Source organism: Ips typographus, linkage group LG13 (assembly GCF_016097725.1).
Source record: "Ips typographus isolate SLU linkage group LG13, UJ_Ityp_2.0, whole genome shotgun sequence".
Lineage (NCBI taxonomy): Eukaryota > Metazoa > Arthropoda > Insecta > Coleoptera > Curculionidae > Ips > Ips typographus.
The window spans coordinates 456,364-481,812 of record NC_138434.1 but is presented as its reverse complement, the minus strand read 5'-3'; the positions used below and the strand labels follow the sequence as shown (position 1 = coordinate 481,812).

The 25,449-nt window shown below is 40.3% G+C and overlaps 2 protein-coding genes across 3 annotated transcripts; one reads left to right on the top strand and one right to left on the bottom strand.

Moving 5' to 3' along the window:
* Positions 1-487: 487 nt before the first annotated feature.
* On the bottom strand, positions 488-25,377 carry nonC (serine/threonine-protein kinase Smg1). Of its 2 annotated transcripts, none has more exons than XM_081991615.1 (17): positions 25,130-25,377; positions 24,965-25,072; positions 23,606-23,771; positions 23,414-23,548; positions 18,362-23,240; positions 18,179-18,311; positions 16,740-16,844; positions 16,435-16,680; positions 16,118-16,302; positions 11,397-11,662; positions 10,961-11,189; positions 10,049-10,875; positions 6,779-7,028; positions 5,499-6,356; positions 4,334-5,093; positions 4,088-4,278; positions 488-1,403 (listed from the first exon to the last, which is right to left on the bottom strand). In XM_081991615.1, the coding sequence occupies exons 1-17, from the start codon at positions 25,242-25,244 to the stop codon at positions 1,326-1,328; spliced, it is 9,531 nt and encodes a 3,176-aa protein (XP_081847741.1). In that variant the 5' UTR covers positions 25,245-25,377; the 3' UTR covers positions 488-1,325. The 2 variants fall into 2 exon arrangements, with proteins under 2 accessions (XP_081847741.1, XP_081847740.1); XM_081991614.1 differs by having other exon boundaries at positions 24,941-25,072; positions 25,130-25,376.
* Positions 13,447-16,066, top strand: mAChR-C (muscarinic Acetylcholine Receptor, C-type). Its single transcript, XM_081991633.1, has 2 exons — positions 13,447-14,281; positions 15,515-16,066. Exons 1-2 carry the CDS (start codon positions 13,613-13,615, stop codon positions 15,845-15,847), a joined length of 1,002 nt encoding a protein of 333 aa, XP_081847759.1. The 5' UTR covers positions 13,447-13,612; the 3' UTR covers positions 15,848-16,066.
* Positions 25,378-25,449: the final 72 nt, after the last annotated feature.

Sequence of the window (25,449 nt, the reverse complement as noted above, 5' to 3'; positions counted from 1 at the left end):
TCCTAGTAGCTAAGCTACCACGTCAAATAAGAACATCTGTCATCGTAAAAGTGACAGTTTGGGAAACATTTTTTGGGAAAAACCACCGCCTACTATACTAGATATCTAGTATATCTATATAGGGAAACTCGAGTAGACAGATGTGGCAACTTTGGATTACTTGAAAATGTTTTTGGGTTGATTTGACAGATTTACGCCTACTTGAAGACTTTAGCCGCCACTTACCCCAGCAGCGTAACTTTGATTTCGAGAGGCTCCAACCAAGTGACTGCAGTTTATAGTTTGAACTGCAATTTTGAAAATTCACCACAAATTCAGTTTTTATGTTAGAAGCTTCTAATCTAAGAAAAACATCTAAATAAGATTGTATTAAGGTATTTTTGCATTTAAGGACTTGCAACTGTTAATGTGATTTTTTAAACCAAACAGCATTTTTTACAGGGTTTTTTTGGTTCTGATGTAATAAATAAGTGGTTACACTGAGAGATAAGATTTAAAAATTTGTTTTATTGAAGAAATTATTGTCCGAATGTTAATCGGCAATTGGCTGATTACCATTCGTGACAATGAAAAGAAACAAAATCACAGTTCATAACACTACTTAAGTTTTAAAGAAAAGAAAGAGCAAACCCTAATTTATCGTTACAGTATAATGATTAAAAGGCCCAAAGACCCTGTACACACTAAATAATAACCTCAATTCTCTGTGTGTGTGTATATTAATAAGAAGATTCGTCTGAACGATGCATTATGCTGTTTTTTTGATCAAAATTGTAAAATGTATCGTTTAAACAAACTATAAATTTCCTGTTTGATCTGCTTTACGTAAAATTTTGATTAAACTAAAGAAAAACACATATACGACATTTATAGAATGGATCGTAGAGAAATATTAGTTTAAAAAAATCCTGGTCCGCCTGGACCACAACATATACGGGGGCTTAGCGATACGATGTTAAAAAGGCCCGCCCGCTTTTGTTTATTTACTGTCAATCTCATGTGACAGCCAGACTGAACAAAACTAAAGCAGTGATATAATGCTGCGCGCACCGCCGTAACGAACCGTTTCCGCTCCAAAAACCCAAAAATAAACAACAAGATTGGATTGGGGGGCGGTTCGACCCCCGCGTAAAACTTGAAAAAAAAATTGACATTGACGCGCGCACGACTGCTTAGATAACCGCGCCTCCAGCGTTCAGGAGGGGCTTAGCCCCCTCCCCCCCGCTTGACTTTGGTTGGTTCTGGTCTGGATTTCGTTTGAAGGAGAACCAGCGCACGCCCCCTGACGGGCATTGTCAGCCCCGGTGACGCGCCTACCTCACGCCTCACACCCACGGCGTCCAGCCCTCGTACAACAGGGCCAGATTGTCCAAGCTAGTCGCCTCCCGGATGACGTAATCCACCTGTGTATAAAGTCAAATTCACTCTCAACTGTCTGATTTCTGACAAACAGGGTTGCCGGATGATCTTTTTTAGAAAATATAGCCGCTTTGGTCGCTTTACAACTAGAGAGAGTCTAAATAACTCGCTTAAGCTTGGTTCACATGAATCCGGAACATTCGCGGAATGCGGAAAATCGTTCAGCCAATCAGCGTTTTCATGACAGAGACAGAAAACAGAAACAACAAAGCAAATATGTCCGTGGAGATGAACGAAAACGATTTTAACACTTTTGTCCAAAGTTACCCCATTTTGTGGGATTCTAAGCACCCGTCAACACAAGGATAATAATGCCTTGAAGAAGGCTTGGCTTCAGATTGCCAATCGAATGAAAACAATAGGTATTCGGTACAGTCAGAGAGAAAAGCGCTGTCAAAGTTTGAACTGCCAGAAACACAGTTTGAAAAGACAGTCAAGGACAAAATCGCCTGTAAAACCCATTTGTGGTGTGAAAATGACAGTTTTAAGCACATTTTTGGAATCCTCATTAAATTTCTTATCCAATAATCTAAAAAAATATCACTAAATTCGGTACAGTCAGGGAGAAAAGTGCTGCCAAAGTTTGAAAACACAGTCAGCGACAAAATCGTCCGTTAAACTCACTTGGAGTGAGAAAATGACAGTTTTAAGCACATTTTTGGAATCCTGATTAAATTTCCTATCTACTAACCTAAAAAAACACTACCAAATTGAGTACAGTCAGAGAGAAAAACAGTGTCAAAGTTTGAACTGCCAGAAACACAGTTTGAAAAGACAGTCAAGGACAAAATCGCCTGTAAAACCCATTTGTGGTGTGAAAATGACAGTTTTAAGCACATTTTTGGAATCCTCATTAAATTTCCTATCCAATAGTCTAAAAAAACACAAAAAAATCGAGTATAGTCAGTTAGAAAAACAGTGTCAAAATTTGAATTGCTAGAAACACAGTTTGAAAGGACAGTCAAGGACAAAATCGCCTGTAAAACCCATTTGTGGTGGGAAAATGACAGTTTTAAGCACATTTTTGGAATCCTCATTAAATTTCTTATCCAATAATCTAAAAAAATATCACTAAATTCGGTACAGTCAGGGAGAAAAGTGCTGCCAAAGTTTGAAAACACAGTCAGCGACAAAATCGTCCGTTAAACTCACTTGGAGTGAGAAAATGACAGTTTTAAGCACATTTTTGGAATCCTCATTAAATTTCTTATCTACTAACCTAAAAAAACACAAAAAAATCGAGTATAGTCAGTTAGAAAAACAGTGTCAAAATTTGAATTGCTAGAAACACAGTTTGAAAGGACAGTCAAGGACAAAATCGCCTGTAAAACCCATTTGTGGTGTGAAAATGACAGTTTTAAGCACATTTTTGGAATCCTCATTAAATTTCTTATCCAATAATCTAAAAAAATATCACTAAATTCGGTACAGTCAGGGAGAAAAGTGCTGCCAAAGTTTGAAAACACAGTCAGCGACAAAATCGTCCGTTAAACTCACTTGGAGTGAGAAAATGACAGTTTTAAGCACATTTTTGGAATCCTGATTAAATTTCCTATCTACTAACCTAAAAAAACACTACCAAATTGAGTACAGTCAGAGAGAAAAACAGTGTCAAAGTTTGAACTGCCAGAAACACAGTTTGAAAAGACAGTCAAGGACAAAATCGCCTGTAAAACCCATTTGTGGTGTGAAAATGACAGTTTTAAGCACATTTTTGGAATCCTCATTAAATTTCCTATCCAATAGTCTAAAAAAACACAAAAAAATCGAGTATAGTCAGTTAGAAAAACAGTGTCAAAATTTGAATTGCTAGAAACACAGTTTGAAAGGACAGTCAAGGACAAAATCGCCTGTAAAACCCATTTGTGGTGGGAAAATGACAGTTTTAAGCACATTTTTGGAATCCTCATTAAATTTCCTATCCAATAATCTAAAAAAATATCACTAAATTCGGTACAGTCAGGGAGAAAAGTGCTGCCAAAGTTTGAAAACACAGTCAGCGACAAAATCGTCCGTTAAACTCACTTGGAGTGAGAAAATGACAGTTTTAAGCACATTTTTGGAATCCTCATTAAATTTCTTATCTACTAACCTAAAAAAACACAAAAAAATCGAGTATAGTCAGTTAGAAAAACAGTGTCAAAATTTGAATTGCTAGAAACACAGTTTGAAAGGACAGTCAAGGACAAAATCGCCTGTAAAACCCATTTGTGGTGTGAAAATGACAGTTTTAAGCACATTTTTGGAATCCTGATTAAATTTCCTATCTACTAACCTAAGAAAACACTACCAAATTGAGTACAGTCAGAGAGAAAAACAGTGTCAAAGTTTGAACTAACAGAAACACAGTTTGAAAAGACAGTCAAGGACAAAATCGACTGTAAAACCCACTTGTATTAACACTTATTCCGTCAACCATTCCGCAGCTGTGTCACTTGTCACATGTGAACGAAAAGTAGTTTTCCGTGCGTAAAAAGCATTCATTCCGCACTCCGTTATAATTCCGGATACCTGAGAACCGAGCTTTATTTGACAGTAAATGCCACTGAAGCAAAAATGTAGCCTAAAGTGTCATCTAGAGAGACTATTGATTATAATAATTTATAAAAATATTTTGTAGAGATTTGGCAACCCTGGTTGACAGAAAGTTAAAAATGCTGAAACAAACCTGTTCTGGAACGGTACTTTTGCTCCCCGGGTCCGGATCGCGACCTTCCAATTTCATTTTGACGCGTCGCCACACGTTCAGAGCGTAAGCGTTACGCAGTTGCACTTTGTTTTCAGTGCGGTCCTTCGAACTATTTTTACGTGGCGGACGAGTCTCTGAACAGCGCAGTCCTCCTTGCAAACTCAGCAAACCTTTAAACAAACCCACATTACACGAGTGTGACCTTGTTTAAAATTTCTGACTAACCCTCGTAAAGCGACACTGTGGCGTTTTCAATGTACCGTAAATGAGCGAGCATCTCCTCGATCAGAGCTTTGTCAAGACAACGATCCTTGAAACCGCCAAACAACCCGACAAAATGCTCCCCGTACTCGCGGTATTTACGAGCAAACTCCTGCGCGGCCAAACCGCAATCCTCCATCTTCGTCATCGCCTTAACCAAACCCTTCACGTCCTCCATCAGTCTCGTGTGCACCGCGTACACGGCCTTGAAGTTGTTCACGAGTGACGTCAGCCGGTCCTTGGTCACGAACAAATCCTCCTTTTTCTCGGTGGAACGTTTCTGGTACAGACCGATCACGTCGGTGATGTGCAGCGCCACCTGGTGCAACCACTTCGGGTTCTGGATCAGTTCGAGTGACAGCATGCCGAGAATGCTTTGTTCGGCCGGTTGTAGATTGTCCGGTTTCGTTTCGTCGTATTGACACGCGCGCCGCCACTGATCGTAACACTTGAGGAACAGCTGATCGTAGTTTTTGGTCACGTCCGAGCCGGACATACGCAACAGTTCGTGTTGCAACATCAGATTGTAGGAGTGCAGGATGCTGCCCGCGATTTTCTGCTCCAGGTTCAGTTGGGTGTCACGTGCGCGGACTGCCGTCTCGAAGGCCGTCAGGATCTCCCCCACGTTCGGATTGACCCCTTTTGCCCAGTTGAGACGTTGGTACGCCTTATCGATCAATTTTTGTTGCTTTTCCTGGGCTTCTTTCACTTGTTTAAACGTCGACTGCAAAAAGAAACTAATTTTTACCCAAGTCGTGTCAACAAAAGGATTGACAACCACATGTTAATGCAGTGTTGCTATTTTGTCAATGTCAATGTCTGCCTGTTTGTTTTGACGCAATTTGACAGTTGGTTAAATTACCGGTTTGTTTCTTGGATTGATTTACCCCCATTTGCAACGTCGAACTTCAAGTTTAGACTGTAAACTTTTTCGTAACTAACAAACCGTAACTGTAACCAACACACAATTGCAAACGGGGATTACAAAGTGAAAATAAGGAGTTATTGCATTGTCGTAATATACATAAGCTTAGTAGGTTAAGTGTAGTTTAGAGTGTGATTTTTTTTACTCATACAGTCTGAACCAATCAAAACGAGACAAATGTAGCTTAGAAAAGGTTAAACTTACCTGTAAACTAACCAATTCGGCACGCATCTCTTGCACGAATTTGACACGGGCAGTGGGCACGTGACTCAACGCTAACACGTCATCAAACATCAAACTGTGCACGGCCAACTGCGTTTGAAGCCTGAACGCGCTGGACTGCAATATGGCGAGTTTCTGTTCCACTTTTTTCGGCTCCTGAATCTTTTCCCACGCCAACTTCATGCTGGTCTCCAAGCCGGACGCTTGCGACACCAAACTGGCGCTGAAAGCGCCATCTTTCAGCAACAAACTGTAGCCCTTCTGGTACAGCTCGTCTAGCGGAACCTTGCTCTCGGCTCCGATGTCCTTCTGTTCGATTTCGTGGGTGACATCGAGTGACAGTTGCTGTAGCAACATACAGATGACGTAAGTGACGATTTCGGGGGTGACGCCCAATAGAAAACGCGACACAAACTCGGCAGTGAACTGTTTTATCGGTTTCGTCAGCGCCTCGTCCGAGTAAATTAGGGTGGGAACGTTACAGCGCACGCCTTGACACATCTGCTTGGACGCAGCGAAAAATTCAGAGATGGCCACGATTTTCTTCAGGAAGAAAATGTTCTCCAGAATCGTTTTGATTTGATGGTTGAAGATGTGGGGCGCGATGTTTTTCGCCTCTTTCACGTGATCGAGTTTCTTCCACGATTTGGGCAAGTCCAGGCACCCTAATGACGTCACCAGATTGTTGATTTCCTGGTTGATTTTCTCGAACAGTCCGTTGAAACCCATTAACAGCATTTTGCCCTGGCTCAGACCGCTGTCACTTTGACTACTGGTAATCAGCTCCAGGAAGTTGCCTTTCACTGTGGCCACTTTGTTCAACAAGTAATCGTAGGAGGTCTGAATGATAAAATACGTGGCAACATTGTTGGTTGGCACAAACAATGTTGCCAAAACGAATGTGACAGTTGGTCACATTTTTTATTCTATTCCATATTCTCTTGGGTATAGTGAAACTGGGGGAACATAGTAAGTATAAGTATAGTTGGTTAATATTAACCATTAAGTTGAATATAGAATTAGTTATTAAAAACTTATTTAGATAAAGTGGTCATGTGACCAACATGAATGATGTCACATTCGTTTTAGCACAGTCACAATGTTTTGTATATTTTCTGCTTTAAAAAGATACTAAGTATATTATTGTATTAAATACATTTTCAAGAAAAATTGCCACAATCCTTATTAGTCTACACTAAACTAGACTAGACTAGTTTTTTGAGATATTAACGTGACGTAATTCATGACCTCAAATCACTTACGTGAACGTCGACGTGCATCAGAACGCAGGTCAGGAGCTTCTCCAAACCGGCCAGAATATCGGAAATTTGCATTTCCGACTCACCAATCACCCGATCCAGTTCGGTGATTATCGCCCGGACCGAATCCTCGTCCGATTGCACTTTTTTCATCGTTTCCGGCAAAATGATGGTGTGAAAATTGAAATTCAGATCGTACAAACCTTTATAAACCGCATTCGCCGTCCTAATGCCCTCAATCAGTTGAAACAACCTTAGAAAAAAAAGGTTTCAGTCAGCTGATTAGCCTTAAGCTTGGTTCACATGAATCCGGAACATTCGCGGAATGCGGACAGCGGAAAATCGTTCAGGAGGGGACAGTCAGAGACAAAATCGCCTGTAAAACCCACTTGGAATGAGAAAATGACAGTTTTAAGCACATTTTTGGAATCCTCATTAAATTTCCTATCCGCTAACCTAAAAAAACACTACCAAATTGAGTACAGTCAGAGAGAAAAACAGTGTCAAAGTTTGAACTAACAGAAACACAGTTTGGAAGGATAGTCAGGGACAAAATCGCTGGTGAAACCCACTTCTAGTAAGAAACTGTTTGATTTAAGTACATTTTCGGAATCCTCATTAAATTTCCTATTCAATAGCCAAAAAACGTATCGGTACAGTCATGGTGAAAAATGGTGTCAAAGTTTGAATTGTTAGAAACACAGTTCGAAAGAACAGTCAAGGACAAAATCGCCTGTAAAACCCACTTGGAATGAGAAAATTACAGTTTTAAGCACATTTTTGGAATCCTCATTAAATTTCATATCTACTAACCTAAAAAAACACTAAAAAATTGAGTATAGTCAGTTAGAAAAACAGTACAAAATTTGAACTGCTAGAAACACAGTTTGAAAGGACAGTCAAGGACAAAATCGCCTGTAAAACCCATTTGTGGTGTGAAAATGACAGTTTAAAGCACATTTTTGGAATCCTCATTAAATTTCCTATCTACTAACCTAAAAAAACCCTACCAAATTGAGTGCAGTCAGAGAGAAAAACAGTGTCAAAGTTTGAACTGCTAGAAACACAGTTTGAAAGGACAGTCAAGAACAAAATCGCCTGTAAAACCCATTTGTGGTGTGAAAATGACAGTTTAAAGCACATTTTTGGAATCCTCATTAAATTTCCTATCTACTAACCTAAAAAAACCCTACCAAATTGAGTACAGTCAGAGAGAAAAACAGTGTCAAAGTTTGAACTGCTAGAAACACAGTTTGAAAGGACAGTCAAGGACAAAATCGCCTGTAAAACCCATTTGTGGTGTGAAAATGACAGTTTAAAGCACATTTTTGGAATCCTCATTAAATTTCCTATCTACTAACCTAAAAAAACCCTACCAAATTGAGTACAGTCAGAGAGAAAAACAGTGTCAAAGTTTGAACTAACAGAAACACAGTTTGGAAGGATAGTCAGGGACAAAATCGCTGGTGAAACCCACTTCTAGTAAGAAACTGTTTGATTTAAGTACATTTTCGGAATCCTCATTAAATTTCCTATTCAATAGCCAAAAAACGTATCGGTACAGTCATGGTGAAAAATGGTGTCAAAGTTTGAATTGTTAGAAACACAGTTTGAAAGAACAGTCAAGGACAAAATCGCCTGTAAAACCCACTTGGAATGAGAAAATGACAGTTTTAAGCACATTTTTGGAATCCTCATTAAATTTCCTATCTACTAACCTAAAAAAACACTAAAAAATTGAGTATAGTCAGTTAGAAAAACAGTACAAAATTTGAACTGCTAGAAACACAGTTTGTAAGGACAGTCAAGGACAAAATCGCCTGTAAAACCCATTTGTGGTGTGAAAATGACAGTTTAAAGCACATTTTTGGAATCCTCATTAAATTTCCTATCTACTAACCTAAAAAAACCTTACCAAATTGAGTGCAGTCAGAGAGAAAAACAGTGTCAAAGTTTGAACTAACAGAAATACAGTTTCAAAGGACAGTCAAGAACAAAATCGCCTGTAAAACTCATTTGTGGTGTGAAAATGACTGTTTTAAGCACATTTTTGGAATCCTCATTAAATTTCATATCTACTAACCTAAAAAAACACTAAAAAATTGAGTATAGTCAGTTAGAAAAACAGTACAAAATTTGAACTGCTAGAAACACAGTTTGAAAGGACAGTCAAGGACAAAATCGCCTGTAAAACCCATTTGTGGTGTGAAAATGACAGTTTAAAGCACATTTTTGGAATCCTCATTAAATTTCCTATCTACTAACCTAAAAAAACCTTACCAAATTGAGTGCAGTCAGAGAGAAAAACAGTGTCAAAGTTTGAACTAACAGAAATACAGTTTCAAAGGACAGTCAAGAACAAAATCGCCTGTAAAACTCATTTGTGGTGTGAAAATGACTGTTTTAAGCACATTTTTGGAATCCTCATTAAATTTCATATCTACTAACCTAAAAAAACACTAAAAAATTGAGTATAGTCAGTTAGAAAAACAGTACAAAATTTGAACTGCTAGAAACACAGTTTGAAAGGACAGTCAAGGACAAAATCGCCTGTAAAACCCATTTGTGGTGTGAAAATGACAGTTTAAAGCACATTTTTGGAATCCTCATTAAATTTCCTATCTACTAACCTAAAAAAACACTAAAAAATTGAGTATAGTCAGTTAGAAAAACAGTACAAAATTTGAACTGCTAGAAACACAGTTTGAAAGGACAGTCAAGGACAAAATCGCCTGTAAAACCCATTTGTGGTGTGAAAATGACAGTTTAAAGCACATTTTTGGAATCCTCATTAAATTTCCTATCTACTAACCTAAAAAAACACTACCAAATTGAGTACAGTCAGAGAGAAAAACAGTGTCAAAGTTTGAACTGCTAGAAACACAGTTTGAAAAGACAGTCAAGGACAAAATCGCCTGTAAAACCCATTTGTGGTGGGAAAATGACAGTTTAAAGCACATTTTTGGAATCCTCATTAAATTTCCTATCTACTAACCTAAAAAAACCCTACCAAATTGAGTACAGAGAGAAAAACAGTGTCAAAGTTTGAACTAACAGAAACACAGTTTGAAAGGACAGTCAAGGACAAAATCGCCTGTAAAACCCACTTGTATTAACACTTATTCTGTCAACCATTCCGCAGCTGTGTCACTCGTCACATGTGAACGACAAGGAGTTTTCCGTGCGGAAAAAGCATTCATTCCGCACGTTCCGCGCTCCGTTATAATTCCGGATACATGAGAACCGAGCTTTAAAAGAATAAAAAGGACTAACCTAGGATCATCGTCCGATTTTAAGGGAATATTATTAACAATTTCCACCGCCCTGAAACTGTACAGAACCAAATCGTCAAGGAACCAATCCCCTTCACGGGACGTGAGTTTAATCAACCAATTTCCGCTTTTTTGTGCGGTGATTTCCGATGTTAACAACATACGATTGAGCAGCAACAGTTCCCCGGCCAAAACAAATTTGAGGGCTTTTTGCGCATTAGCTTCCTGCCCTAAAAAGCCTTTCAAGTTTTTCTTCGCTTGATTGTAGGTGGTTTCCAAAGAAACCGCGTCGTCTCTGCTTTTAATTGCTAGCTCATAGTAGCGATTCACCTGAATCAGAGTGTCTTTGTAGTGATTGTCTAGAGCGCAAGCGGTTTTAACGATTTCTTCCCCATTTTGAGTGGTACTGTCCAAAAAGTTTTTAAACTCTTCCAGAACCAAGTCGCAACCTTCCACACTCTGAGTATCGAGCAGATAATTGGCCCATTTTGTGTACAAAACGACACGATGCGTCTCTAAATAGGACTTGGGACATTGCACGAGCAAAGAAAAGTAGTCCTGGAACGTTTGTATACACTTTGTGGTGTTTAGATTCAAGTTTTGAGCCAAAACGGCTATGTCCACCTCGGATTGATCGCACTCGGACACCAAATCGTCTTTGCCCGCTTTGTGCAGGAAATCCCTGACCAAATCGAACATTTTCTCCTCGATTAAATTGAATTTGAGCTCGTTGAGCCACTGGACAAACTGTTGGCTTTCGAACGAGTTCTTTAGCTGGTCGTAGACGTTCAAGTGTTGTTCGCAATCTTTAAGAATATCGCACAGACCCTACAAAATAGCTGACTGAAGTAGCTTAGGCCGCATTCATTTATACGCTCCATGTGACGTCACTGCGTGTTCCATGGAGTCTTACCTTTTTAGCGTTGTTAACAGCCTCCTGGCTTTTAACGTAAGCGTCGTAGAGCATGGGCAACTTGTAGAGTGAATGTTTTTTCGGGCCCTGCGCTTCAGCCTCCTTGACTAGAGCCAACTGTTGGTGCAAGTCCTGTAACTGGTCTTCAATCTCTTCAATGGTACTGGACAGCTCCATGCACAAGTTCAGTTGCTCAACCAAACCAGGAATTTCATTTAAAATCTCCTCTCTGAAAAAACAAAAACCGTTTTTCTAACGCCAGTCTTGCCAAATTGCTTTTCAAGCTCCATGCATGAAGGTAACAAAGCAAATGTGACGTCACAATGACTAGTAATTTGACAGTTGGTTGAATAATTGTGGTTTTATGAAATTACGTCCCATTTGTTCTGCTAGAGCATACATAGAGCTCGAGCATGGTAATAATGGGGTTGTTTACTTGTTTTCCGACCATTCAACCTCCATTTCGGTGCAACGCACATCGAACATGGCCAAAGTAACCTCGCATTCCAGCTCTTTTTTCGTTTGGAGCTTGTTTTGGTCACCCGGATTCATCACTCCAAACGTGGTGCCCGCTAATACTTCCCCGCCTACGGTCCAGTCGATCAAAGGGTCGTAAACGAACGCTTCCAGCAGGGTTAAAAGGGTCTCGCGACCTTTACGCATCGTTTTCAAGACGTTTTCGCACGCCAATCGGAAAATACCCTGCAATTTAAAACTCGTTTGACTTAAACGTCAATTAAGACACGTGATAGTCAATGTCAAACAGTACAATTATCGAATCCTTACGTAACCATTTCAGAAAGACTGATTGATCGTTATGAGTCGTGACTTCATTGAATTCTCTCTTTCTATGTAAAAATTTTGAATCTTCCATACATTATGTCTATAGCTTGCTCTAATTAAACATGAGGCTTAAAACAACAGGTTAATTACTTAGTATAGTCCAATAATAAAACAACTACGGATCCAATAACGTGGATAACACACTAAATTATCCGGCACTAGATAAAGATACGGAGGTATATTTATTGACTCGACCTAAAGCCGTGACTAACCGCACTTTTTTTTACTCGTAGGAAATCAAACCCAAAAGACAGTTTTATCAGGTTTTATCGACTGATAAACCGTTTATATGGTGGAAGTAAGTAACAGCCTCCCCAAAACTGGTGTTAACCTACTGACAGGGTTAATCAAATTTATTGGTCCTAATATAGATTAGAGTCCCCCATTATATAGTTGGAATAAATCAATCCTGTAGGATCTTCCAGGTACGCAATTGAATAATCAAGAAGTCATACAAGTCTAATTTGTGACTCCACCAAAAATCACCTGCTGGTTTCTGATTGGTCGAAAAAAAGCAGCAAACTGAAGTGTGCCGCATTTAAGCGGACATTTCGACAAAATATACGGAAACTTGCCGGAGATTTAGTTTCTGCAATAAAACTCCATTTTAAATGAAATAAACGTTGTGTAGACAATTCCGTGCATTTTGTCAAAGATACGATCCAATCAAATTGCAGCATTGTTTCTGGTCTGTGTGATTGGTAAAAAAGACGCTAAATTTTTAAGTTTTTTGGGTAAAATACAAAGAATTTAAAGTGAATTTCCTAGTTTACTAACGAAAATTCCGATATAACGAGCTATTAAGGCACATCATTATAGATAAACGCACGAAGCCCAAGAAATTGGAAAAATAAACGACAATTCAGCGTTCCTTTGCTTTGAATTTAACCAATAATTCCATTTATTTACTTTTCCATTGCTATTTAAAAATTCAGACAGTTCTTTAGATTTCTATTGACAGTTGAAATTAGTTAGGTTAGGGAGTGCGTGAATGATTTGTTAACTACATGATGAAATTTGGAACGCAGTCGCACGTAGATACGTCAAAATGCTGCGTGCTGATTGGCCCCAGCGTCTATTTTGTTGTAACTGCGTTCGAAATTTCCGTAAAACTACCCACTTGTAAAACACCAACAATGATAATTACTAACGTCAACTAATGTATTTTCCGGTTGTTTTGTTAAGCAAATTTGCTTCGAAACTGAACCGAAAATTGAATTTTCCGCGTTGTTACACCTGCCTTCGAGAAATCCGTTTAATTTTGTTTTAAATTCTCCTTTTGAAAATTGAGAAACTACGCGAATTGGAATAGTATTTGTTTCTTGTTTTATCGGGGGAAAAATCCATCCGCAAATCAAAAACACACACACTCAACCATTTGTACGATTTTGGCGTATAATTTAAGGTAGGCTGCTTAGAAAGAGACCTACTACAAATCAATGCTCTAGACAAAGATGGAGATACACTTTTGTACGTGCACCGTCTAAACCACTTCACATTGTGACATGTGTCAGTGTGCCTAAACAGATGCGAGGCCATATTTTTCTATGGCTCATTTAAATTTCAACGTTGCCAAACTGACATTTCTCCTAATTTATTACCAAATTTTAGCATTAAACTAGAAAAACGTTTAGGTCTAATGATTCAACAGTGTGCTACTATAAAGTCAGGTCCGTACTTATAATTTTTTCGGCAAAAAACCGCGCGCATTTCCCAACCTGGGAAATCAAACAAACGGCGAGTTTTCCGTTCAGTTTGTGCGTTGCAAGGGAAAGAGTATGGACGCGCTTTAAGTGCAATGCAAACGAAATGTCAAACGTCAATCAAAACGACACTGGCCCCATCTACGAGGAGTACAGCGGCACCATAATCTGGTTCGTGATCAACGTGCTCCTGATCAGCGTCACCGTTTCGGGGAATTTGCTCACCATCACCGCCATTCTGGTCACCAGGAAGTTACGCGCCATTCTGGCCAATCAGTTTGTGTTCAGTTTGGCTGTCAGTGACTTGTTCGTCGGTCTGACCATTCCGTACCACATGGCTTTCTACGTCATCAGCGATTTCGGTTTGGGCAAAGTGAACTGTTTGTTACGGTTCGTGTTGATCTCTTTCGCTTGCTCCAGCTCGATCAGCAACCTGTTGGTGATCGCGGCCGATCGTTACGTGGCCATCGTTTACCCTTTGCACTATATCAGACTGATCACCAGGAAAACGGCGGTTTCGTTGACGGTTTTTGCGTGGAGCTTGAGTTTTACGGTGGCGGCCGTTCCGGCCGTGTGGAACGATTGGGCACCCGGAGTGAATTGTGAAGTTTTCCAAATTCTACCCAACAACTATGTGAATTTCGTGATTTGTCCGATGTTCGGCCTGATTTGGCTGATGATGCTGTTGCTGTACTGGAGGATTTGCTGCGAAGCCAACGGACAGGCCAGACGGTTGAAAAACGCGGCAGCTTTGAAGGATTCCAAAAGTTTTCAGGTAGTACCTCTAAACTGATGCCAATACTCTAATTGTCTAATTTTGCACTATATGTCCCTCTCACATTTTCCACGTTGCCAAACTGACGTTTTTCCTAATTTATGATCAAATTATTGCAACGTTGCCAATTTGATGTTTTGTAAAATGACCAATAATTACATTTCTGCCACGTTGCTAAACTGACTTGTTTTTGACCAAATTTTGGCAATGTTGCCAAATTAACATATCTGTTAAAACTAGATACATAAATAATCGATAATTACAAGTCTGCAACTGACATATTTTGCTAAAATTACATAAATATCAGGCTGCAAGTTAATAATAAACCCTCGTACTAATTATAGCGCAATTAAGTGGAAGTACTTATACAAAAACCCAATTAACATGATTTTAACTATCTTATCGCCGCTAATCACTTGCGGCCGCCTTTATCCGCATCGATATTCAACATTTTTTTTTTAATAATAATAATGAAGGAAAAACTGATTTCTAGTACGCAAATACAATCGAAAAACCCACACGAGTTATTACAATACAGTTCGGGGGAATACGTTTTCTTTGATGTATTAGAAAATTAATAGAAACTGTAGAGCAATTTACACACGTACCTTCCTGTTTTAGTGGTAATTTGATACTGACTTTTTGCCAAACTGGCTATACAGAGACACACTTCAAAATTGCTAACTAACTTGCATTATTTAGATGGAAAAAATTAATTGCAAAACAAAACTCAACATACATAGTTTACAGGGTTGTCAACTGATACTTTTACGGTGAGCTCAAGTGTGTCGTATTTGCGTAAATCACGGCACACTCTGTTCGTGTCAATCACACACTACAAACAAACAAATGACAGTTGGTCAAAGTATACTGTCTAGTTAAATTACGTCATGGGGACGTCAAATTAGACTTAATGCATGTAATGCAGTGCAGGGGGCACATAAATTGATTCGTTTCTGCCAAGAGCGTTATAATAAAACATACTGGAAACTAATCGAATTAATAACAGTCAAAAAGGAATTGAGAACGGCGTTTCTTAATGGAATCACTCGACACGTCCGGCGATCTAAATTAAATAAAAAAAAAAACGTGCAACGAATATAAATAGGTCAGTGCAGAAAGAGAGCAGTGTGTTAATTAACATTGGCATAGGTCATACACACACAAACAAACCGAAATGAATTAAACGTTCTCTCTCTACGAGGCGTTGCTAATTTGTATTTTCTTTTTCAGGTTATGTTAACGATACTGGGCTGTTTTACGGTGTGCTGGCTGCCCTATTTCGTCATCGCCATCTACAATCGACACTGTAAACGAGCGAAATCCGGCCTGTACTACGAGATCGTGTTCAATTTGGCCGTGGCCAATTCCGGCATGAATCCGATCATTTACGCGTGGAAAAATCAAAATTTTCGAACCGCTTTCCTACGATTGGCCCGGTGTCGATCACCGAACGCGCACGCCTACGTCACCAATCACGTGCCGAGCGCCCGAAACTCGGTGATGTGCGTCGACCGGTGCGCGTCCATTTCCGACAAGCTGCCCGAACACGACCGTCAAACGTAACGTCGTCAAACGTTATTTATTTAATAGGTTCGAGCAGACGGTAAAAGCACCCTCTGTGACGTCATTAGACTTGTTTGCAATCAAATGACGTCACAGAAAGTGCTTTAAGCGTCTCACCGAACACGCCCTAATTGTGTGTGTGTGTGTGATATTACAGTATGTTACGCCTTATTATTAAGTCCTATTTTATTTCCGTGAAAATTATAAATTTTAATATTTTTTTTTTATTTGACATTGACCACTGTCACCTGATTAAAGCCAAACACTTACCTCAACTCCGGTTACTCCAAGAGCTTCCCGTATATTGGGCGTAAGTCTAAAAGGAACTTTTTCGGGCACCCTTAAGGTTTTGCCCTTTTCGAAGCAGACGTTGTAGTCAATGTGCACCACGTCTCCGGTCTGCAGATCGATGAGAACGTTGTCCAAGTGTCGATCGCCCAATCCAATAATATAACCTGAAAAAAAGCGTTTAAAAAACTTTCTCCTAAGCTGTTAAACAATAATAATCATATTTTTACAGTGTTGTCAAACTGACAATTTTTCTAACTTAGTTCTCTTCATGGTGGACAGAAATAGTAGCAACTCACCGATAATGCTCATGACGGCAACACTGTACGAGTAGCGTTTGACGACCTGCCACCACTGATTGGCTGAGATCGCGTTACACCACAACTCTTTGGCAATCAGGTCGGCCGGCGTTTCGGCCATCAATTCGGTCAGAACGTCCTTGAGAACTGTCAACGGCCATTCCTTTCGATTTTCCATATTTTTCACGCCGTGCTCCATCAGTTTGTTGTAGAACAACTCGGAGGGACGCGGCACCGTTCCCAAACCTATTAAAGACAATTCAGTTGCACAGTTTTATCCAGAAACAAAAAAATTAAGGGGTTACTTTTGGTGTTGCCCGGTTTGGCGAGCTCGCGCTGTTGCCAACGCTTGTACAGCGCAAACACTGGCGTGGTACCGTCCACCCATGATATCAATCCGGAACGCGGACCTAAAACACATTCTTACTAGCCAACCAAACGAATACAACTGTGAAAAGTGATAATTTCAAAATTACATTTCAGAAGAAACAATAGCTATTATAATTTAAATGGGCTAGGTCACCGATCTCTATACTAGAAAAGCTAAAATGTCATTTTTAATGGCGGCGTTAGCGGTTTTCGTTTTATACACAAACGTATGCAGATGTATAATAACTAAGAAATATGTATTTTTTTATTATTTTGTGTAGTTGATTGCAGGTTGTGAGTGAAAAATCAAAGAAAGGTCCATTCCTGATCCAAATATGTATAGATAGAGCAAATTTGACATAGTTTGGCAAAACCACCGCCCCCCTTATACTAGATAGTAAAAAGCCTCAAATGATGACATTTTTAAAGGCTGCTTTAGCGGTTTTCGTTTTATACACCAACATATGCAGTGCACTGTATTTGATTGCAAATTATTCCTAATCCGGATATGCATAGATAGAGCTTTTTATACACAATCAAGTCCAGCCTAAACAAATTGGTTAGAACATTTGTCCTGGAAAGTATAACACACAGCAAACTAGTTTAAACACTGTTCAATATAAGAAAATCTGTAAATCCTTGAAACTAGGTAAGCAAAACTGGTAAATGGTTCTTATGTCATTACCAAGAGCATTCATTCAAAATTATTTTTGTTGCCCTCACAATAAAGGATGCTTTATAAAATGTAACTCACATACCTGTGCATGTAATAAGTACCTAATAAGTTTACTGTACTAGAAAGCACTGGTACTTACCATTGAGTATAGTGTTGGAGTAAAATCAAAATGTTCAACCACTGTTGAGTTAGATCCGGTAAAAAACTGACACGGTTGGGCTTTTTCCTGAATTGCTGTTACAATGTGGCTTGAAAAACTTATGAACGGCAGCAAACAAAAATATCTTACGCAAATAACCTCAAGTTTTGATTTTAAACCGTAAAAATTCATCTAATCCTCAAAAAACTCAATTTCCGCAATACAAACAAACGCAAACTGTCACCGCCATATTGGAATTTCTGACAAGCACTTTCTAGTATAGTAGGCTGTGGCTAGACCAGTCAATGGCAACCGAGTGACATGTGTCAGTCTGCCAAAACAAATGTGACATGTCACAGGGTACGTTCACCCGACGTCAGCGGCTTAGAGGTTAGGTAGGCGGTCCTATTTAGTTTGTTATGACTGCTTACTTAGCTTCTAAGCCGCTGACGTACACAAAGTTTGTTTAGCCCATTAAGCTTTAAAACTGTTGTTCCTTTCTAGGTATAGTTTAGACTTTTCCCTACCTGTGAAAAGAAAAAGTGTTAAAATAAACTAACCTAGAGGAATGACAGAATAATGCCGAGCTCTGTACAAGTTTCTGCCGGCCGGATCGGCATTCTGAGCCATCATCGTATTGGCAATACTCAAAAATTGCATTATCCTCTCGTCCAGGTGCAAATCCTCCGAACCCTAGAAGCAGAACCATAAAAAAATCCGCTCAATGCGATTAACAAACAGACCTTAAACAAGTACGTGTAGGTTTGACCGTCCGAACCGTAGAAAACCAACTTTTTCGGTCGGGTTTTGGTCGGCAACACTTGCACCAGATCCCCCACTTTGGAGATGGAAACTTTCAGCTTAGAATCCAGTCCGGGCATTGCAATCAAAGTGTTTTGGAACGAGTGCAAAATCGGGGAAATGTCTTTGGTTTGAAGGGTTTTCTTCTGGAACTTTTGCTGGAACTTTTTGTATAACAGTTTCAACGGTTTCAGGGATTTTAACGGATCATCCGGATCTTTCAACCCGGCAATTACGGTTTGAATGTCTTTGCTGTAGTTCAGTTGGAAATTGGCTTCATGCGGGGTCTCTGACGGCGGGCTGGTTACTAATTCCAATTGTTCTAGCAGTACAATCAGGGGTTTGGTGATTATTCGGTGTTTTTCGGTTATTAAGTTTGTTTTCTGGGTGATAGTTAAATGGGGATTGTTTTGCACTTTGGCAAGTTCAATTTCGAGCTGTTGCTGTCGTTTAGTAATCTCTGTTTGGAGTTGTCCTAAAGTACCAAGCCACAATTCCTCCCAGAGTAGCGTGATTCTGCGCAGCTCCTTTACCAGAACCTGCACTTGGGTTATAAAGTCTTTATTCTGGTTGGTTGTGAGGTTTTCCACTAAGTTCTGGAAGCTTTTTTGTAGAGTTTTTTTGTTTACTCCGTCTTCCGAATCGCTGTCCACGTCCAAATCCTCCAAGTTTCCGGGCAACAAATCGAATTTCAAACCTTCGTCCAACGCTCCAATCACTGCAGGGAAAATGATCAGCTGGGGGGCGTCTCCAGCGACTCGACACAACAATTCAGACACTCGCACTCTTACGTAGCTTTCTGGATGGTTTAAACGGGAAAACAGTTGAGGAATGATTACTTTCCACGGTCCAGTGGGAGTGGTTTGTAAGCCTTCATCTAGAATGCCTTGCAACTCCAATGCGTACTTTACTATGAGCCTTAAAAGTCTCAGAGTTACGGTCACTGTGGTGCACTCTTTAAGCTCTTGAGTTGAGGTTAGGTTCAGGTACTTGAAATACGAATCTGCACTTAAAGAGTAGAGTTTGTAGATGTTTTTGTGGGATTTCTTCCAGATTTCCACTAAACCGTTCAGTTGGTTCACTTGGGGTAGAATAGTTTGCAGTTTGGTTTGGATGGTTTCAGTGGAATTGACGTCACTCGAGTCTAAGTCGTCAAACCCTGCAGGCTTTAAGGTTATAACTTCCAAAACTTGCTGGAAAACTTGTTGGGGAGTATCAGGGGGTAGCCAAGCCTGCACTTCCTGGCAAATCTCCTCCGAGAGACAGTTCTGACTTGATTGGTGTTCAATCACTTTTTTCCCCCAGCGGTAGCACCAATTACCGAACTGGTACCAACTTTTCGCCAATCCAGGACAATGGTTGGCGCTAAACCACACTAACCTCCCCACCAGTAAATCATTTTCCGGTATTACGCTGCAAGCTCCCAAATTTAGAGGTGGTAAACCTTCAGTGAGTTCGTTAGTTAAAGCGGATCGATCACAACTGGGCAACCACCCAGCCACTTTAAGCAACAGTTTACTAGCAATTTCAGCGTTGTCCCCTTTTAAAATTTGTGGGGCCCACACACTGGCCAGCTCCAGGGCCAAGTGTTTACTGTCTTGGTTGCAGTACATTAGTTTCACTACTTCAGTAAAAGCCCGCGCCAGTTCTCTGGTGGTGTGCTCGGGAAATTCCAGCTGGTCCACGTCACAAATTTGCGATATGTTGATGTTGTGGTCGTGGAAACAAGTCACCAAATGCCTAGAAGCTAGACTAAAGTTTCTTTCTTTACGGGCACGTTTAGCCACCTCCAGACGGAGATTACTTGCGCACACCTTAAAACTTGCGTTAGTCTGCGCAAAGTATTCTGACCACTTCAAAACAGTTCCCAGAACTGAAGAGTCAATTTTCCGAATACCATTCTCGAAATCCTCACTAACTAAAAATACCGAAGGGGCTTGGGTTCGGTCGATTAAGGCTACAGCAACGTAGTGCAGTATGGAATAGCTCCGGAGGAGCTCGGAAGGACCGCACAGCTGCAACTCTTGGATTTGTTCCCGTATCACCGTGACTGCGTCTTGTAGCTTGCTGTCGTCCAGTCCGTTCAAGGTCAATTTACGCAGGTTGGTTGCGGTGTTGTCAAAACTGTCAAAAACGTTCCAATTGGTTAACTGCTTCAGTTCGTAGCAATTATCATCTTCTGGCATTTCCAGTAAACCACCGCTTAGTTCGATGCTACACTCGTTGATACGATCTTCGACGAATAACTGCAACTCAGTGCTGAGTTTCTCTTTGTGCAGTTTTTGGTACCCTTCCAAAGCACTCTCGAACTTTCTGGCCGCTTGATCTGCACCGTACTTGATCCAGGGATAGTGTTTCGACTGGTGTTTGCACCAAACGTACAAACCGTGTAACGCTTCCGGTTCTTTGAGTTTGACCAGGGCGCACGTCATAAACACCACAACGCGTTCGACGTCCTGACTGTTCAGTTTCAGTAAATTTTGTGCGTGTCTCAATGCCAGAGCACTTTCACCGCAATGTAACGCCACGTGCGCCACCACCATCCTGATCCGGCTCCACCACTCCAAACAGGTATTTGTGTTGGCGATGAAGAACGATTTAACAGATTTGGTGGGTGGTGCGATGGTGGCACACCCTTCCGACGCGTTATAAATACACTTTTCCAGGTGTTCAACGAATTGTAGTAGTAAACGGACGCGAGCAACGCAACGGTTTTTCCCACCTTTATTAATCAGTAAGTCGTTCCCTAGCTCGTTTAAGGCAGTCTCGATTTTGGTAAACGTTTCGTTTGGTTTGCCTAGAGGAGTGCGCAGTTTGGAGTTGACGCAAAAACGCGCTGCCTCTAACGTACACCAGTTGGTTAACACTTCAATGGAGTTTAATGTTAAATCGAAAAATTGCGTGGAACCGCCATTCCAACACACGGTGAAAACTTCACAAAGAGCTTCATAGTTTACATCACTTTCGTGCAAAAACACTTGCATGACTGTTTTAAACTGTTCCGGGTACATATCCGAGTCTAGTGAGCCGGACAGAAGCCAGTTCAACCCTAAATTCACCAATTCACGGTTGAAAACTCCTATTTTATTTGGTTTACACCAATCCATTACGGTAATATCCCAAGGAATAAAGCACAACAGTTGGGAGTACTGGTCTCTTAACTTTGGGTTAGTGGAAGTTAGTTGTAGTTGGCACAATTCCTTGACGCTGAACAAAAACTGGTGGCTCCAGGCCAGGTGACGGTTTCCTAGCAAAATTCTCAAGTTTCCTCCAACGCTTTCCACGATTCTGGCGTTAAAACTGTAACCGCACCTTACCAGCACTTCTACCAGTTTGGTGAACTGAAAACTGGAGTAGAACACCTCCAAACAACTGTCCGAATACACTAAAATGTCTCGCAGCCAGTTCAACAGCATCAACGTCACTTCCACCGAACTGTCACAGTTTAGACAGCTGTACAAAACGTCGAGGATAATTTGAAAATTGCCGGAATTGGGCGACGAATCACTGTCACTCAAAGCGAACCGATTTTTCTGCGTGGTTACCAGAGTGCTGTTGGATATAAAGTGGTTGTAGCACTTGCAGTGCGCGTAGAGTAGATAGAGCATGCCAAATTGTAAGTACGGAGCTGTCAAAGCTAGGGATGGGTCGTCAGGACGCATTTGTAGCCCCACCAGCTCTAGGATGCTCGGTTTCAAAGCCCACATCACTATTATCGAACTTGCGTTCGACAGTTGGGTTAAACACCTAAAGAGGAACAAGACTGCCTGCGCCGGATCCTCTCCCTCATCTTCAAGACCTTCAAATGGGTTATGAGTGATTGTGACGTCACGATAAGTGGGAACCAACTTGGAGTAACTGCGCTCCAAATCCCCCAGTACAAATTTGTAGGCTTCCTGCAGCAGTCCGACGTTTTTCAAGTTTAGTAAAGCCTGATACACACAAATCACCGCGTTTTTTATGTCCGAATAGGGCGAGTTGCGTAACTTTATTAAAGCACTTTGCGGCCCAATCAGCATGTCAATCACCTCGATCGGGAGGTTGGCGGACAGTTCTTTAACGATTTTGGCCGCAAACACCAGCATGGAGACCACCGTGTTGTCTTTGACGTTATCAATAGCGCTCAGCTGCAATTCTAGTAGCTGGTAAATTGACTGGCTCAACGTCAACGATTTGGTGTCCAAATGTGTTAACAACAACGTAATACACTCGTTTGAGGCTATTAACAGATCCTCGCTCAGATCCAGTTTGGTTGCGGTTCGAATAACGCAATTCAGACAGTCAAGAATGAAATCCACGCTAATCGAGTTAGTTCTGAAACTCGGTCCAAGACATTTCAGCACAGTGTTAAGGGCTAAAACTAGCACGATCACGTGCTCAACACTGTCCGGTAGGTCTGATGTATAGTTACTGATATCTTCCATAAAGTTTTCGATCAAGGAAATTGAAAAGTCAAAATGGTACTTGAAGTGAGAGGAAAGTTTTTGCATGCAATCGGATATAAACTCAATGTTTTCCAGTGTTTGGGTGTGGTCGACGTGCCAGCCGAATAACAGGTCGATGGTGTCGCAAAATTGCGAATGAAACCCGTCCGGGTAAATGTCAATCACTTTCACTAAAACCTCCAGAATTGCCTTGAAAACTTCCACGTTTTCGGTGACTTCAATCGCCCCGACCAACGAATTCACTAAACCGTCGATATAATCGGTTAGAACCGTTTTTTCCATCTCCATCCTTAAAGTTTCCTTAAACGTGCTCATTAACAAAATCTGCAACTCCTCGTAACTCGTTCCGATCTTGGAAAACAACCACGTGTGGTACCTGAAAGTGACCCTTGGGTTAGTAGTATCAATCCGTAGTGGTCACGTGACAGCCTAAATTCGAATACTTTAATCGAGACGCTTTTTAAAACCAGTTTAAACATTTCAGTTTGACTCCGTAAATTCCCTACATTTTCCATTAAATAATTTCGGCCCTATTAAGTAAAATATTACCTGTTAAAATCGCCTTCCTGACCCATAATATACCCCATTCGGCCTAAAGCCCTGGCAGCTTGGAATTTGGCTAAGGGCCCCGGCGATACGTGCAATATTTCATACATTGACTCGCCCAAAATGTGAAAAGCCTTCCTGTGAAAAGCCTCAATAAAAACAAACCACACTTTTACCTAACTATTTTGTTTGTACCTGATGTACGCCGCATTGTCCGGATACAAAAGCACTTCCAGCAGTTTTCTTGATATTTGCAAAGAAACTTCTTGACTGCTTTCAGTGCTCAAGCGTCTCAGTAGTTTCGATATGCGCGTGTCCTCCGGCAGATTCAATTTAACGTCCTGCTCATAAAATTTACGAGCTACAACAAATCAATCAATTAGGAAACCAATTTTTAAATTATACAAGTCGAAAAATAATTTAAAAAAATCATTTAATTGGCGTTTCAATAAGTTTCAGGATAAGAGATACTCCCTCTGGTGATCAGTTTGAAAACGGCATTTCAGCTGTCATTTCTCCGTTTGTTTACATTGATTTTGGTTAGGAATTTAGCACTGATTTCATAAAAATGAAGTGACAGTGTCATTTTATTTATAATGTTAGGTTAGGAACGGGTTGTCCGATTTTAGTTCAACTAGCGTTGCGATCTTAACTTGAAACGCCAATTGGTCACCTGATAACTGCAGTAAAAATGCCCACTTTAACATTCAACCAATTTGCAAAACTAGTTCGAAAAAGTCTTTGCACGGGGTAGTTCAGTGAACCCTAGTTTAGGGAATCTAAACCTAAAAAGTCTTTGGACAGTGGGCTATGTGAAATTATTGAGTATTGCAATTAAAACAACCTTTTCGTCGACCATGTATTAACAGCCTTTTTTAATGGACGATATAAGGAATGCAAAATCATTCATTGATGAGTTTCATTAATGCATAATCTTTCAATTGTTTTACTTTAATGTATGATCTTACCAGACAACCAAATACCCTCATAGTATAGTTCTATCCTTTTTTATTTGTATGAAACAGAGAGATATAGACACACATTCTTAAGTTGACATCCACCATTACCGACAGAACTAATTGTCATTGTTAAGGGTGTCTGTGATGCGACAATAAACGTTTATTATAGACTACAGTCAATTATTAATGGTTTTCATTAATACACTCCTTATTCCCACTCCAACTATTACTCACCAACTCATCACATTAAAGCAACCCACAACAATTAAAACAAAGTGTTTAACAGTGGATCAGGTGATGTCAGCTGAGTTTTAGAACAAAAATATGGCAACAGGGTTGCCAATCCAGGGAGCTGCTTAAAACAATTAAAATGAATAGAAGGGGCATAAAAGAAGTTACTGGGATTTACTGACAATATATTTTTTACTAATATCAGCTAATATGTTCTTGTATCTGGTTATTTTCCCACTTAAAAAAGGTGTCAGAAGAAAAAAACCAATAACCTTACTTTTTGTACAACATTCAACACAGCAGTTCTGGATTTTAGCTTTTTGAGCTGCCAAAGACTTACCCCCCAAACTGTCACTTCTACTACCTTCAAATTTGCGGCTACGTAAATTCTGCTCGGCCTTACGGCCCCTGAAACCACCTCTGCCTGGCATAACTGAACGTTGGCCAAACTTAGCCTTGTTTCTGCTAGGGCCTACAATATTAACTCAGTTAGTACAAGCTAGTTTTCAGTCGTTTAAAGACGCCAAACCATGCTTTTCATTTTTCTCCGGATCGAAACTTTCATCTGAATTGGCCCCTTCGGTCTCCACCTCGTCTCGATTGCTTTTCGAGGATTTTAGCTTGTAATTGTTGCTCGGTATCATCGTCCACTACACACATTACACTAGAAATAGTTTTGTTTAGTGTATAGCGTCCACAGGACACAACACTTAAAAGGACAGAAAAAACACCAAATAGCACAGTGTATGGCCTAACCACTAACAATTTTTTTTTTTTTTAGTTTCACTGTCAGTCACTTGTCAAACATAAATGACTATGCTGTCATGTGGGTTTTTTGTGTCACGTGAC

Bases quoted from the DNA above. Each gene is read 5' to 3' on its own strand.
- nonC (XM_081991614.1), bottom strand. From the start codon at position 25,244: ATGATACCGAGCAACAATTACAAGCTAAAATCCTCGAAAAGCAATCGA. The intron at 11,190-11,396 runs GTAAACAACCCC...TTGTTTTTTCAG, and splicing joins GTTGAATGGTCGGAAAACAA to AGAGGAGATTTTAAATGAAA. The intron at 10,876-10,960 runs GTAAGACTCCAT...GCTATTTTGTAG, and splicing joins CTGTTAACAACGCTAAAAAG to GGTCTGTGCGATATTCTTAA.
- mAChR-C (XM_081991633.1), top strand. From the start codon at position 13,613: ATGTCAAACGTCAATCAAAACGACACTGGCCCCATCTACGAGGAGTAC. The intron at 14,282-15,514 runs GTAGTACCTCTA...TTTCTTTTTCAG, and splicing joins AGGATTCCAAAAGTTTTCAG to GTTATGTTAACGATACTGGG.